The following is a 17,329-nucleotide window of genomic DNA, read 5'->3' on the forward strand; positions in this document are numbered from 1 at the left end:
AAAATAGAATTTAGTAACTGTAGTTTGCTTTAGAATAATATTGAAGATAGAGGTTTTCCACCTCAAAATGCTCTGTAGGGGGATCTTAAACTCAGAACCATCTGGAGGGATTTTAAACTTTAAAAAAAAAAAGCCATCTGTAGGAGAGGGGTTTAAACTCAAAACCCCCAATTGGATTGACTACGCTCAAATAATTTTAGTATGTAATTTACTTTTTTATGTTGAAGTATTTTTTAGCATCAAACCCCTCTGAAGGGGGGTTTAAACTCAAAACCCCTTTTGGCAACGCTCATCGCATTTTGAGTGCGTAATTTGCTTTTTTTCTTACACTGAAGATATATTTTTTAGCTTTAAACCCCGCTGGCGGGAGATTAAACTCAAAACCCCTTTTGCTACGCTCATAGATTTTAGAGTGAGTAATTTGCTTTTTTTATATAATGAAGAGGTATTTTTTTTAGCTTCAATCTTCACTGGAGGGGAGTTTAAACTTAAAACCCCCTTGACTACGCTCATAACATTTTGAGTGCGTAATTTGCTTTTTTTTATATTGAAGAGGTATTTTTTAGCTTCAAACCCTACTGAAGGGAGGTGGGGAGGGTAAACTCAAAACCCCTTTGGCTACGATCATAGAATTTTGAGTGAGTAATTTTTTTTTTATATTGAAGAAGGGGTTTATCGTAAATTTTGGAGGGGTTTTAAAATCAAAATATTCCTTAACTGTGCTCTTGGAATTTGGGGATAGTCGTTTGCATTTTTTTTTGTTTTGTTTTATAGAAGAGGGGGATTTTACTGTAAAAAACCCTTTGTAGGGGGTTTTAAACTCAAACCCCCTGGTAGGGGGGTTTTAAACTCGACCCCCCCCCGGTAGGGGGTTTTAAACTCGAACCCCCCAGTAGGGGTTTTTTAACTCAAAACCCCCTGGTAGGCCTTATAGTTGTGCTGGGGCAAGTGATGGTTTAGTATTAAAACTCACCTAAAAAAAAAACAAAATCAAAGCTAAAAAATCAGTCACTAAATTCCGATCCCCCCTCCTGCGGGGGGGGGATTTCATTTCGGGGGGGGGTTTGAACCCCAAGAACCCCCCCCCTGGCTACGCCCATGATATATATATATATATATATATATATATATATATATATATATATATATATATAAGGCTTGTCATTGACTCAAAGATTAGTGAGAAATGCTGTATACCTCAACTGTGACCACCGTATTTTGCTACATCCAGGGCAAGCATAACCAGTGTCCGCAGGTGGTCGGTTTAGATTTTCTTTTCGCCGTCTGCGTCTATCCTCGGCAGCGGATTTTTTTGGGGTCTCAAATGTGTATTCTGCGGCCTTTGTGAGTGACCTCCAGCTGTCTCGTTCTGAGGCCGCATGCAACCAGGTGCTCTCTTCTATGTCAGCTAAGGCAAGATGGCGCCTAAGCTGGTCTTTAAAGCGTTTCCTTGGGGCGCCTCTGCTACGTCGACCACCTTTAAGCTTACCAAAAAAAAGACGTTCTTCTCCCATACGGTATACGTGCCCCCTGCCTAGCGTAACTGTCGGATCATAATAAGTCCCTCTATACTGTCCATACCGGAGTTCGCAAGGACATCGCTGTTTGAAGTGCGGTCTTGCTACCGTATGTCCATGATGGAGCGCAAGCATCTTTGGTGAAAACGCTCAAGTAGTCTTAGTTGTTTTCTGTATAGTACCGGTACCCATGTCTCAGAACCACCGTCTGATAGACATTGATTTTTGTAGGAAGGCGGAGCGATTTATTCCGCCAAATTCTCGCCTAAAGAGGTCCAAAAGCGCTACTGACCCTGACCAGAAGGTTTACAGCTTTCATTGAAAGTGAGGCGTCATTTGATACGACCCTCAGGGCCGCCGCTACCTATTGTGCAATGTGCGCATTGCACGCAGGCGGCCGACTTTAGGGGGCGGCCAAATCATTATTCCAAGGTTACTTAAAAAAAAAATTAGGGAAATAAAAAAGAATTACTTAAATGTTTTATATCAATTCTAATTATTCCATTACCATTGAAAATATAATCGATATTCGTTCATGAGAAATTATTTCGGAAACTAGAAACAAAAAAATAGAGCAGCGTACTAGGGATTCCCACGGGTTTTTTTGCCATAGGCGCCTACTCATTTCTGGCCTTGAATTTTTGTGGTTTGTTTGTAATATTTGTTTTAAATCGAATAGCCCGCACTGTAAGTAGATCTATTACTGGTAATTAAAAAGTCAATTTGAAAAATATATTCACTTTTTGGGGGGTGGGGGGGGGGGAGGGCAAAACGTCCTTACTAATGGGGTGTTATGGAGTGTGTGTGTTTCCTAGTAAGAAGAGTTTAAGCGATTGATAGGTGCTTATCAAAGAGTAAAGACTTTATTTTTACTGTGACCTAGACTTTGTTTAGGCCTAAATATCAGTTTATTTCATTACTATTAGATCTATATTTTATTTCAAGTTAAATCGTAAATAATAACAATTGTATTGATTTTTTGCTCACAAAACATTTGGTCAAGTTATTTAAAGTTTAGTTATTAAAAATATATAAAACGCCTACATCGGTTCAGTTGTACTAGCTGTCTTGGGCTACAAGCCAACAACCAACTAACAACATTTGGGGGGGGGGGCGTGGCGAAAACAATGTTCAGACCCCTTGCGGACTTGAGCGGAAACCTGCCTTATCTTCAACTCTACCTCCAGGAAGAACTTTTTTTTTTACAACGCTTAAGAATTATAGTGAGTTTTTATGACGGTAATCTGGATTCTATACACAGTGTTCAATTAATACAGGCTAAAAATAAAACCTAAAAATTGTGACTAAGTTTCTTTTCTATTTTATTACATTCTAAAAAAAAAAAACAAAAAAAAAAAAAAATTCACGAACCTCACTGTGTAAGCTTACATTGCTCCTCTGGGCTCCAGCTTCTAAAGGGTGCTCGAATTTAAATGTTATCTAGGGAGTCGCCACACGGTAATGTGAGAAACACTGCCTTACTATTGTTGTGGTTGTTTTAATAAATAGATGTAAAGTCAGTAGATCTAGGTCTAAATGAATTCTTCTAATAAATCATGGAGTTCGCTTTCAACCAACAAAATCTAGTAACTTGTATAAATGAATTGATAAAAAAGTTAGGTACTTGACAAACAATATTTAATCCAAAACGAAGGGGCACAGTCCAAAATGTCAACAGTTCTACCAAAGGTGATGTCTCGCCATTAAGAGGAGTGAGTCGTTCTTCTGTCTGTAACCGTTAACTTCCCATCATTCCCTATTCAGTTCCGTCTAAAATAGTCTATTTATAGTCTCGTCAAATTCCTGATTAAAGTAAACCTATAACAGTATGTTTTATTTCAAGTCATTGTTGACTTGTAATTTGTATTATTTACTTTTGTTTTAAACTCAAGAAAAAATATTCAGCGCTGAGTTGCTTCATTTGTTGGAAACACTTTTAGGCAATTCTGAATCTGAGTATGTCACATGCTTGTGGATACAATGCACATCTCTCTAAAATACAATCGTGATAATTATTATGAAAGTTTACGGAACGTTGAAAAAGTTCTACTGACAACGGCTTTTGTATTTCGAGATTTGTGTGTGTGTGAATTGTGCTTTAACGTACAATAACAAACAAGTTAACATTTCCACGTCCAGGCCATATAACATATCGAGATATTCTATATAGATCATGATAATTTCCGCTGTTCATTGTAATATACCCGCCGCAGATCATCGATTATAATCGTTGCAAATACAGGAGCTTAAGCGATTAGTCAGAACGAGATCTGTTTCTAGTATGTATTGTAATGTTCCAAGTTATTAGATTTCTGTAAGCATGTATTATCCAAAATTGTTCCTAGTGCATAGTTCATAGTTGTACTTGAGGGATAAGACAACGGTGCGAACATGAAAGAAAAAAATGGAATGGTCTACAAAAAAAAAAAAAAAAAGAAATGGATTTAAATCAAAGGGCACTTTTAGAACAGTGTCCAGCTCAGTCTTAATGGAAATTTTTTTTTCTAGAGGAAAACAAAAGGAGGGGGAAGGGCGGCATTTTTAATTTCGCACGCAGGCGGCCACAACCCTCGCGGCGACCCTGACTACCCTGATATGTGAAGTGGTCTACCACGTTAAGGGACTGTCCGTTTACGGTGATCTGAGTAGGTTTTATGGGGTGACTTCTGGAACATGACTTCTGTTTTCCCGACGTTTATAGATAAATTGAAAGAGGCGGCAGCGTAAGAAAATTCGTTTACCGCGTTCTGGAGATATATTCATTGCGAGCTAGCTGGGCGCGATCATCGGCATAGAGAAGCTCCGTTATGACCATCTCCTTTGTTTTTGTATAGGATAGTAGACGTCGAAGATTGAACACATTGCCATCACAACGAAACCTGACGTAGATGCCTTCGTGCAATCACTGCCTCATTTGACTCAGCATTACGCCAAAAGAAGATAGCGAATAGAGTAGGAGCAAGTACACAGCCCTGCTTCACGCCATTTTCTATTGGGAGGTGATCAGACAGGTCACCATTGTGTCTGATCTGGCCTTTTTGTTCAACGTGAAACTGCTTGAAAATGGATAGGAACGTAGGTAGGGTTAGCCTAGCCTGGCCAAAACCTCCACAAACCATCGCGAGTGACCGTGTCGAAAACCTTGGTGAAGTCCACAAAGGCAGCGTATAGGTTTAGTTTCTGCTCTTAGTATTTTTCTTGTAATTGTCGCAGAACAAATATCATTTCAGATGTATCTCTACCGGCTCTTAAGCCACATTGGGTATTTGATAACACCTCGTCCTCTAAAGACTGGGTTAGTCGGTCGAGCAACACTCGAGCAAAGATCTTTCCTGCTACTGACAGAAGTGAAATGCCTCGATAGTTGGAGCAGTTAGGCTTGTCACACGCACACATACACTCACACATACATGCACACACATATATATATATACATATCAAAATACATACGGAATACAACAAAACAAGAAGCTCACTAAAAAAGGAGCACAATATATAAGGTACAGAACTCAATAAATAAGACACCCAATAAATAATAACTATAATAAATAGCATATTCAACGATAAAGAAATACCAAAAAATACACAATAAATAAATAACGACCAACCAAAGGATCATAACTTCTATACTTCCAAGTTTTTTGAGCGTATTGATTATAAGACATTGTCTTTATTCCAAACATTAAAGATGAGAGCAATATTTTCCGTAACCATGCAAAACCAGTTTCGTCCAGAAAATATTTTTTCTCATCTGATGCAGACAAAACCGTTGTCTTTGTGGTTTATTGAAGTTTTCATCCTACTGTTTGCGTCTTAGTCAAGGGCCTGTCTTGGGGTCTGTAATGCTAGTCGTGAGAGCTCCGCAGGTCTCTCTTAGAAGTGCCTTCTTATATGCCAGTGGGGACATAAGGGCGCCTGAATTAATCTTCCTTGGGGGACCTCTGTTACGCCGTTCTCCTTTAAGCTTTAAGGGGTCATCTCTCAAACATAATAGCTGTCCGACCCAACGGAGCTGGCGAGTGGTACGTAGTGCTTCTACGTCGTCCATTATATGGACTCTTGTATGGCCAACAAAGGGAAGGAAAGCGCTCGCAAGGTGGTCAAAGAAAGCGCTTCAGGGACACCCTCAAAGCTTCTCTGAAGGCGTTTAGCATAGACACATCCACCTGGGAGACAGAGGCACATGGCAGAGCATCATGGCGTCGCACTATGAAAACTGGCGCACAGGTTGCTGAGGAAAAAAGAACAACGCTGGCAGAAGAAAAACGCCAGAGAAGAAAAGCAAGGCAAAGGACACTAGCTCCAGCTGGAATAACCTGCCCAGTGTGCGGTCGAACATTCCAGGCTCACATAGGTCTCACCAGCCTTATAAGGAGGCATAAAACCCCAGTGCAAAGCCCTCAGCCCCCTGGGTGACAAAGTTGTCATCATCGAACCACGATGGACGAACTATATACGTCGTCCATTATATGTATTCTTTATGACATTGTTTATTTGTCTGTGTAAACGTGAGATCTCTCAAGTCTGAAATGTGAAACAGGAATAACAAGGCTTGCCTTCGAGTCCGAATATCAATAAGGAATACAATCTTTCCCGTGGATACGCAGTCCCAGCTGTGACCTACATATTTTGCCATAACCAGCGCAGGCATAACCATTGTCCGACGGAGGTGGATTTAGATTTTCTTTTCACCTTCTACGTCTGTCCAGTCTGCAGTCCATATGGAAAATAAAGATTATTATTATTATTATTATTATTAAAGTATTTTTAAAGAAGTGACAATACACTAAAAAATGTCTACAGTTTTCCATAACCAACAGAGTTTTTTATTTAGTTTAATTTGCATGTTTCAGATGTTCCGCAGGACGTCAGGACAATGCGGGGGATAGGGTTTGAGCCCGGAACCATTATGACTATCGACTAACAGCCCAGAGCAAATTAATATCATGGCATCTAGTAATAATAGTGTAGAATGCTAGATTCAAAGGTAAGATTTGAAATGATATAGTAGTAGTTCCCCTTTCAGGCCTTGCGGTCTATAGGGCAGATGATGTAAAGGCCATCTGATTCTGTGGCTAACGGTGAACCAGAGTGTCATGTGGCCAGCACAACGACGTACCTACTTTACTTTTCCCCATTTAATGTCAGGTACCCATTACAGCTGAGTGGTTTCAGAGGCGCCCAAAGATCCCAAAATTAAAAACCCCAGTCTTCATCATGATTAGAACCCGGGACCTCCGGCTCAGAAGCAAATCGCTTTACCGCTCAGCCACCGCACTTCCAGAAATGATAGAGATGTAACAAAAATAATTGGAACAAAACCAGAATATAAACAAATCTAAAATGTAACAAATGCAATATTGGAATATAAAATCGATCTTCTCTCTTTGTGTGAGCTAATTGTTATTAAAATCTACAACATCGCCTAGCAGCCACGAATCTAAGCCAGTTTGCCGATCGGTCAGGAGACTATAAGTCGCAGCCAGTCGGAGCTCGCTCGCTGAGCGGTAAAGCGATTTGCTTCTGAGCCGGAGGTCCCGGGTTCTAATCATGATGAAGACTGGGATTTTTAATTTTGAGATCTCGCATCAAAATGTAAGGCTCTTAGATTAACTTATCAATCAACAATTTCTGTACCGCCGGTTATAGGAAAATTCTGTTTATATACATGTAGTTAAATTCTTATTGTTTGCTGTGTTGTTGCAAGGGGAGATAAGGTAAAATAGACTTCCAAAAGTTAACTGCGTGCGGCGTTGGTAATGTTAATTTGTTTTTCTAAATATGATTTTATGTAATATTTTAATAAGACTAGCTTAACAAAGATTTTTTTTCTGGACTCACTACGATTGAGATTATTGTATTTCAGAGTCTTTTTTTTTTAATGTTAATAACAAATATTAGTCTACAAAAGTGTTAATGAGCTATTTATTCCAGACCCTAATTTTCACGTAAGTGATAAATTATTCAATGATATATCTATAACATAATAAAAAGCAATATAAATTAAAGGTAATTTATTCTCTTAAACAACGGTTCCTCCTATCAGCTTGTATGTTCTTCTTGGGTTTAATTCGATGGGTGGGCACTGGACGGTTATGTAGAAATAGGCTCTAATAATTGTCCTAGAAATGTGTAGTTCATATAGGCCTATATCTTTGGGACGAAAATGATTCCCTAATTGGCCACTCAGTGAATGAAAACTCTGGTTTGATAGTTATAATATTTCAAAAAATAAAATCATCTTAAAATCACGCCTTTTTAGTTTAAACATCTTGAACAAGCTTTCGGAAAGAATTCCCACACTCAGCTCAAATGTTTCTTTCTATTTACTTACTTACTTACTTACTTACTTACTTACTTACTTAATCCTGTGCACTCCCAGGGGAGCATAGGGCCGCAACCACACCTCTCCACCAAACTTGGTTCTGAGCAGCTTTCTTCATCTGCTCCCATGTCATTCCAGTACCCTCAGCTTCACTGATGACTGACCTCTTCCAGGTTTGCTTGGGTCTGCCCACTTTCCTCTTTCCTTGTGGGTTCCAGTCAAGTGCCTGCCTTGCAACTTTGGTAGCTGGTTTTCGCAGGGTGTGTCCTATCCAGCTCCATTTTCGTTTTGTGATGTCTGCCTTGCAACTTTGGTAGCTGGTTTTCGCAGGGTGTGTCCTATCCAGCTCCATTTTCGTTTTGTGATGTCTGCCTTGCAACATTGGTAGCTGGTTTTCGCAGGGTGTGTCCTAACCAGCTCCATTTTCGTTTTGCCGTTAGGGAACGAATCGGTGGGGGGGGGGGGGTTGAACTGGGGGTTGAACTGACTAGCGAGCCTTTGTTACATCCCTACCACGTGCAATATACAGTCTCTCGACCGTGTCTGTGGTAGCCCACTGAGAGCTATGTGTGCTACCGTACTTAGCCTATCCGTTTCCCTTGGCGGACGTTTCCACAGGAGGGCCACGCTGAGGCGACGCCAGTTAGGAAGGGACGCTAGAAGTCGCCCACGACCGATCTCTGTTGAGAGAGCTAGCCGTCCTATGTGCAGAACTGCGCTGGACGATCTAGATATAAATAAAGAAGTCTTTTAATATCTGAACAAAAGTTAGATGGCGTTTTAGAAACTTCATGTTTGTTTTCAACTATTTAGAGATTATGATAGTAAACTCATTGTTTATAAAAGATTTAACGAACTGAAAAGATATACCATGTGTATATTATTTAAAAAAAAAAAGATTGCAATGAGAGTTTGTGTTGTCACACAAACTCAGAAGCGGCCCTAACGAATCTTTGATTTTTCCCGTTGAAAGGAACATATGAACCTATTGATCAAAATGGGAAATCAGAACATTTGGGCAAGAAAACTTAAAGTAATGTAAGCAGTAATATAAGATTTCAAACAACCATTTGGCATGATTTTTTTTTAATTAAACAACCTTGAGCGAGCTATTAGCGAAAATGGGATAGCTGGACATTTCGACTAGAAAATTAAATGTAGTATAAACCATGGAAGGGATTTTAAAAAATCTTAGACGCTACTTTTTTTTTTTATAAAGAATTCGAAACAGCCTATTATCGATAATGAGATTTCTGGACGTTTTGACAAAAGAATAAAGTGCAAACTAATTCAGAAGAGCGAGATAAAAATAACTTGGCAAGACACAAAATATAATAAAATCTTTATAAATTGATGGACTTGACAACAAGACCACAACGAAACCAAAAGTGGTAGATTCATATGCAAACACCGCAGTGCTTAAAAACACGATTCTTAAAAAATGTGTTTGATATTTTTATATGTGCATTCTAATTTTTTATTTTTTAAAAATGTTTTCTGTTAGCAATTTAGTAGCTATTATACCACAGAAACAGTAGTATAGCAAGGGGTTTGAGGGCCCTGGGTGCTTGACCTTTTTAGGGGACCCTGCATTTTTGACATTCGACATCTTGACATGAAATAATTGCGTAGTATTTGATGTAAAAACAAATTTCGAACACTCCTTTGTGAGTCCGCTCAATATTTTCATATTTGGACCCCCCCCCCCCCCACCCAAGCTACGCCACTGCACAGAAGTAGAAAGAAAAAACAATAAATCAATATATCTATTCATTTATAAAATTTTCTTCCTATAACAAAATTGTTTGTATACATGTTAAAAAGTTTGGTTAGTTTAGTTCCCCTTTCAGACCTTAAGATCTATAGGGCAGATGAAGTTAAGATCATCTGTTTATCTACAAGACTGACTGTATTCCAGATGTATTATCTTATATACCAAACATGTAGAGATATCTACAAGACTGACTGTATTCCAGAAGTCTTATCTTATATACCAAACATGTAGAGATATCTACAAGACTGACTGTATTCCAGAAGTCTTATCTTATATACCTAAATATGTAGAGATATCTACAAGACTGACTGTATTCCAGATGTCTAATCTTATATACCTAAATATGTAGAGATATCTACAAGACTGACTGTATTCCAGATGTATTATCTTATATACCAAACATGTAGAGATATCTACAAGACTGACTGTATTCCAGATGTCTTATCTTATATACCTAAATATGTAGAGATATCTACAAGACTGACTGTATTCCAGATGTATTATCTTATATACCAAACATGTAGAGATATCTACAAGACTGACTGTATTCCAGATGTCTTATCTTATATACCTAAATATGTAGAGATGTCTACAAGACTGACTGTATTCCAGATGTCTTATCTTATATACCTAAATATGTAGAGATGTCTACAAGACTGACTGTATTCCAGATGTATTATCTTATATCACTGACATTCTTTGTTGTCATCATGTGTGTGTGTTCATATATTGCTCATGAATATTAATCAATCTTTTTAACAAGAGAAGGAGCTGTAGAAAAAGAAATTCTTTCTGATTTACTAACTATTGAAACACATGCTTTAAGTTTCCCATTCTAGACATTCAGTCTGACCTTATTGGGTCCTGACTGACGTAGTATATACCATCTAGACACTCTGAAAATGGTGTTGCTTTAAAAATTTACGTAGAGCACTCGATGTGTATTTGTTTGAATTTTTTTTTTCCTTTAACTCTTACTCTCCTAACTGACGATACCAGCGTTGATTCCACCAGAATGTGGTAAATAATTACGGAGAGAAAGAGTTAAGAGAAGAATTCAGTGTATCAAGGACCAATTGAGATTTTCTCTATGGTGATTGTCTAGATACCATCAATTTTTAATGTTGTTTTTCTTGGATGCAATCAGTATTGAATTTTTTAAATTTTCTTTCTTGGATACTATAATTTTTAAATGTCTTTTTCTCTTGGATGCAATCAGTATTGAATTTTTTAAATTTTCTTTCTTGGATACTATAATTTTTAAATGTCTTTTTCTCTTGGATGCAATCAGTATTGAATTTTTTAAATTTTCTTTCTTGGGTACTATAATTTTTAAATGTCTTTTTCTCTTGGATGCATTTAATATTAAATATCCCTTTTTTTTTAAATATACAATAAATATTAAATACAACGCTACATACAACCCTAACCTAACCGAGGCCTGAATAGTTGTTCCACGAAATGTTCCGTTGAGGAAAATGTTTGAGAAGCCCTGTGCTATTTCTTTAAAACGTTTTATCTCAGATAGTGAAGCGAATCGACTTTAAGCTTTAAGTTAATTAAAAGGGCTTGTTTTTTTAATCATGATCATTTGCACCCATTTAATGAATAGTTCAAGAACTTCAAATTTCTAATTATAAAAAAACTTGGTTTCCAATAGCAAACTACCATATGTGTGTTTTCGAAAAAAAAAATCAATCTTAGAATATATCTAGTCCTCTAAATTCCTTTAGAGCTCACTACAATACTGTTTGGATACTGTTTGGCCTCAGTCTTGAGTTGACGAAATGTTAACATCTGGAAACCGGTACCGGTCTGTCAACTTATGGAGGTTTCTCTACTAGTGATTTGGGAAAAGCGTCATAGTAATAGAGTTCATTTGGACCTTTCAGCCTGTATACAATGGCATGGGACTTAATGACAGAGTGATGTACAGGAACATTTTGTGCATTGATTAGCCCACTTTGTGGTACATAAGAACAGTTACAATAGGAATTCAAGCTTGTCGGCTGATGCACGCACCAACAACAACATTTATATGTATTTAAACCTTTGGGCTTCTATAGGAAATAAAGACAGATCCTTCCGAAAGAATCCCATTACCAAGGAAAGAATCCCACTACCAAGGAAAGAATCCCATTACCAAGGAAAGAATCCCATTACCAAGGAAAGAATCCCATTACCAAGGAAAGAATCCCATTACCAAGGAAAGAATCCCATTACCAAGGAAAGAATCCCATTACCAAGGAAAGAATCCCATTACCAAGGAAAGAATCCAAAGAATCCCATTACCAAGGAAAGAATCCCATTACCAAGGAAAGAATCCCATTACCAAGGAAAGAATCCCATTACCAAGGAAAGAATCCCATTACCAAGGAAAGAATCCCATTACCAAGGACTTCGTTCTTCTACAACAGATGACAATGGACGACCCAGTGATCGTCAAGTTTGGACAGTTTCTGAACAATGTCAACCTTGATTGTTGTGTAAACCGTCAACCTATGTTTTGGTCTTATGTGTTGTTAGCAATATAATCTCTTCTAATGAATAAAAAAAAACATTATATAAACAAAAAAAAAATGTCCAATTAAGAAGATTATAGACAAAGATATATACTTTTCAAAAATTTGATATAAATCGTTTTCCCTGTTTCAATTGAAATTAACGTCTAATATCGCTTCAGGAAGGCTACCTTGTCTAGTGGTAAGCACTCTGGACTGTCGTTCGGTTAGCTAAAAAGTCTTGGGTTCGAACACTACCACTGCTATCTCATGCGGGAGGTTAGGCCTACTTGACTTAACCCTGTGTACTCCGAGGGGAACATAGGGCCGCAACCACACCTCTCTACCGAACTCGGTTCTGGGCAGCTTTCTTCATCTGCTCCCATGTCGTTCCAGTGCCCTCAGCTTCACTGATGACTGACTTCTTCCAGGTTTGCTTGTGTCTGCCCACTTTCCTCTTTCCTTGTGGGTTCCAGTCTAGTGCCTGCCTTGCAACATTGGTAGCTGGTTTTCGCAGGGTGTGTCCTATCCAGCTCCATTTTCGTTTTGTGATGTCTTGGGCTATGGACTTTTGTCTATTTCTCTCCCACAAATCGATAGTAGTTATCCTTTCTGGAAGGTTAGGGCTAGGATGTAATTATCTACAGAATCTGAATGAACATCCAAAACATTTTTAAACAATAGAAAACAAACATTGTGTTTATCTGTTTTATCTGTACTCAGAACAGACTGTAAACATTCACAGGCTACATATAATGTTGTATCATAACTTGACTACCTCTGGTCTAACCATGGAACTATATAACTAGATATAACGGTAACCCTTCTATGCTATATTTTTTTTTCGATTTTTAATAGTTATTATAAATTTTCTCTTATGGCATAAATTAAGTTCTACACCAAACTCTCTATCTCCCTAGGCATACAGATGCCAAGCTTAGCAGTGGTAAAAGCAATTTTTTTTGTGTGTTTACATAGCGATGTACATGTTTGATTCATTGGCATTCAGTTAATCAGCAGATGATTTTTCATTAAAAAGGGACAAACTCTGGCGACCTTTTATGTGATATCGCTTTGATCAAATCAATAAATGATATCAGTGGGTCGATCTTGATATGTTGACATTTTTTTTGAGAGGGGGCGGGGGCGGGAAGATGGAGGTACGCCATTTCTGTCCTTGCAATCTTTAGGCAGGTGATATAAACTCTTGCTTCCAGGATCGATGATTACTTAGAATGTCGTGTGTTTTAGGTGGACTAATAAATCCAAGCAATTTACTGATAAGAATTATGAAATGTTTATGCATCGTACAATTTTCTTACATATTCTTGCGCACTAAACCATTTTTACAACTCACTCTGTCTGGTAAAAAGCTTTTATGCTAGGAGAACTTTGATTTCGTGGAAAGCATGAAAACATCAATAATCATTAAACAAAAAAGTAATTAGCAATTGGTACTGAATTATTTTGATAGATGTGATGGTATTAGTTGAATTAGTTCCCTTGAGGAATCTTGAGACCTGAGTGAACTTTTTTTAAAAAATGCATTTAAAAAACGATCGTGTAAACATTCACCAAGATACCCCCTGCTTCCCTCCCCCCTTTCCCAACTGGTCCAGACAAGTGATTGAGAAGGTTAAAAACTAAACAAAAACAATTGGCAAAATATTCTATCTCACAGATTTATAAGTCCAGGTCAATTGTATACAGAATTGCATGACAGATTCAAACTAATTGATGCAATTACATTTAATATAAGTTTCTTTTTTTCGTTGTTCATCTTGTTTTTGTTTAGCGCTATTTCAAGCTTTCAGCTTTCCAAATACGCTATGATCCTATCCAGGGGCGTAGCAAGGTGCTCGTGGGCCAGGGTTCAAGAAAATGATGGTGGGCCCTCTTCCCCTACATTAATTATCAGTAGAGAGCCTAAATTTTTGAAAAAAGGCTTTTCTAAGTTAGAACTACATTGTAAAAGTAATACTTTCTTAACACCCAGTTCAGTTTGAACCTCTTGTAAGTAACAGTGTTATGAGACTCGATACTTACGTGTCTGATCTCAAAGGAACAATGACTTTCTGTTGCTTCATATTTACATAGCCATGTTTCATTATATGTTTCTAATTAAATCTATTTACATTTCAAACAACACACTTATGTGTAAGAACTGTTACACACTTGTGAACGATAGCGTGGAGGCCTGTCAAATGTTTGTCGCTTGAGATCAAATTTCTTTCATTGGGCAGCACAACACTACACAACAACTGAGTTTTTCTGACTTTCAGACTAGTCAAAAACGTGTGTATCTATTGCTATCGGGTGTATGTATTGCTATCTGGTGTATGTATTGCTATCTGGTGTATGTATTGCTATCTGGTGTATGTATTGCTATCTGGTGTATCTATTGCTATCTGGTGTATGTATTGCTATCTGGTGTATGTATTGCTATCTGGTGTATGTATTGCTATCTAGTGTATGTATTGCTATCTGGTGTATGTATTGCTATCTGGTGTATCTATTGCTATCTGGTGTATCTATTGCTATCTAGTGTATCTATTGCTATCTGGTGTATCTATTGCTATCTAGTGTATCTATTGCTATCTAGTGTATCTATTGCTATCTAGTGTATCTATTGCTATCTAGTGTATCTATTGCTATCTAGTGTATCTATTGCTATCTGGTGTATCTATTGCTATCTAGTGTATCTATTGCTATCTAGTGTATCTATTGCTATCTAGTGTATCTATTGCTATCTGGTGTATCTATTGCTATCTAGTGTATCTATAGCTATCTAGTGTATCTATTGCTGTCTAGTGTATCTATTGCTATCTAATGTATCAATTGCTATCTAGTGTATCTATTGCTGTCTAGTGTATCTATTGCTATCTAGTGTATCTATTGCTATCTAGTGTATCTATTGCTATCTGGTGTATCTATTGCTATCTAGTGTATCTATTGCTATCTAGTGTATCTATTGCTATCTAGTGTATCTATTGCTATCTGGTGTATCTATTGCTATCTAGTGTATCTATTGCTATCTAGTGTATCTATTGCTATCTGGTGTATCTATTGCTATCTAGTGTATCTATTGCTATCTAGTGTATCTATAGCTATCTAGTGTATCTATTGCTGTCTAGTGTATCTATTGCTATCTAGTGTATCAATTGCTATCTAGTGTATCTATTGCTGTCTAGTGTATCTATTGCTATCTAGTGTATCTATTGCAATCTAGTGTATCTATTGCTATCTAGTGTATCTATTGCTATCTGGTGTATCTATTGCTATCTAGTGTATCTATTGCTATCTAGTGTATCTATTGCTATCTGGTGTATCTATTGCTATCTAGTGTATCTATTGCTATCTAGTGTATCTATTGCTATCTGGTGTATCTATTGCTATCTGGTGTATCTATTGCTATCTGGTGTATCTATTGCTATCTAGTGTATCTATTGCTATCTAGTGTATCTATTGCTATCTAGTGTATCTATTGCTATCTGGTGTATCTATTGCTATCTAGTGTATCTATTGCTATCTAGTGTATCTATTGCTATCTGGTGTATCTATTGCTATCTGGTGTATCTATTGCTATCTGGTGTATCTATTGCTATCTAGTGTATCTATTGCTATCTGGTGTATCTATTGCTATCTGGTGTATCTATTGCTATCTGGTGTATCTATTGCTATCTAGTGTATCTATTGCTATCTAGTGTATCAATTGCTATCTAGTGTATCTATTGCTATCTAGTGTATCTATTGCTACCTAGTGTATCTATTGCTATCTAGTGTATCTATTGCTATCTAGTGTATCTATTGCTATCTAGTGTATCTATTGCTACCTAGTGTATCTATTGCTATCTAGTGTATCTATTGCTATCTAGTGTATCTATTGCTATCTAGTGTATCTATTGCTATCTAGTGTATCAATTGCTATCTAGTGTATCTATTGCTATCTAGTGTATCTATTGCTATCTAGTGTATCTATTGCTATCTAGTGTATCTATTGCTATCTAGTGTATCTATTGCTATCTAGTGTATCTATTGCTATCTAGTGTATCTATTGCTATCTAGTGTATCTATTGCTATCTAGTGTATCTATTGCTGTCTAGTGTATCTATTGCTATCTAGTGTATCTATTGCTACCTAGTGTATCTATTGCTACCTAGTGTATCTATTGCTATCTGGTGTATCTATTGCTGTCTAGTGTATCTATTGCTGTCTAGTGTATCTGTTGCTACCTAGTGTATTTATTGTGTACTTCTATCTGACCAGGTTGTTAAAATCAGTCGGAAACACAGTCTATTTACTTTTTGGGTAGGCAGGGTGTGTAAAGACAAATCTACGAACATTCTTGACCATCTAAACCAATGTGTTATTTTCTTGACCATTTAACATACAACAAACACTATTGCATAACGCGCAAAGACAAAAACCGTGTTAGTCATCATGGACTACACACTACAGCACACTAGGCCTACATGTGTATGTCTGACCAGGCTGTTAAAATCAGTCAGACACACAGTCTATTTACTTTTTGGGCAGGGAGGGTGTGGATTAACTTTTTTTTTCTTTAGAATTCGTTATCCTAATGCGCTTATCTACATAAGCCTATAACTTTAGACCTAGATCTCAATCATAAAGACATTTATCTCTTATACGCTTCGGCTTCATCTAAGGCTTAAGCTATAAAAAGGGAGTACTTAATGTTCCTTTTGATGGCCTTGTTCAGGCTGTCTTGAGGTCAACTATAGATGACTGTTGAATTTCAATCAATTACTCTGCAAGCGTTTGACTTTTATTGTTCGGGTGTATTCAAAGTAGTTGATCAACAATACAGAATAAACAAGACAATCTATTTAACGAGTAAAGAGATGTGGTCAACACTGATGATAAGATATTTATTCCAAGAAAGGGCCACAGTAAGAGTCTCTGTCAAAAAAAAAACACGTCTTTACCCTTGAGAATTCTATCGCTAACTGATTTTCCAGTCTCTAACCCAAAATATCCCAAGCGTCACTAGTCCCGTTCAATATGTCTTTTATAGTGCGTCGCTAAATAACTAATACTACAAACCATGGAACTATACTAACTATGTGTCCAACATCCTGCAGTTAACAAATTATCGTTTCCCGCAAATGAATTGATTAAAATCCCAAAATATTGACCTAATACGCTTATCAGATTCCCAATGCAAGCAAACAGAAATGTAACACCACCG

At 37.3% G+C, this 17,329-nt stretch overlaps 1 protein-coding gene across 1 annotated transcript in view; it reads left to right on the plus strand.

The window, feature by feature from the left end:
• Positions 1–6,827: 6,827 nt before the first annotated feature.
• The window catches only part of LOC106059889 (uncharacterized), a 37,268-nt gene continuing 26,766 nt past the window's right edge, over positions 6,828–17,329 (plus strand). The window contains exon 1 of the mRNA XM_056041798.1: positions 6,828–7,112. Coding sequence (XP_055897773.1) covers positions 7,111–7,112 — 2 coding nt within the window. The 5' untranslated portion in view covers positions 6,828–7,110. The remainder of the gene's footprint in view (positions 7,113–17,329) is intronic.

The sequence above is a fragment of the Biomphalaria glabrata genome, chromosome 9 (assembly GCF_947242115.1).
Source record: "Biomphalaria glabrata chromosome 9, xgBioGlab47.1, whole genome shotgun sequence".
Lineage (NCBI taxonomy): Eukaryota > Metazoa > Mollusca > Gastropoda > Planorbidae > Biomphalaria > Biomphalaria glabrata.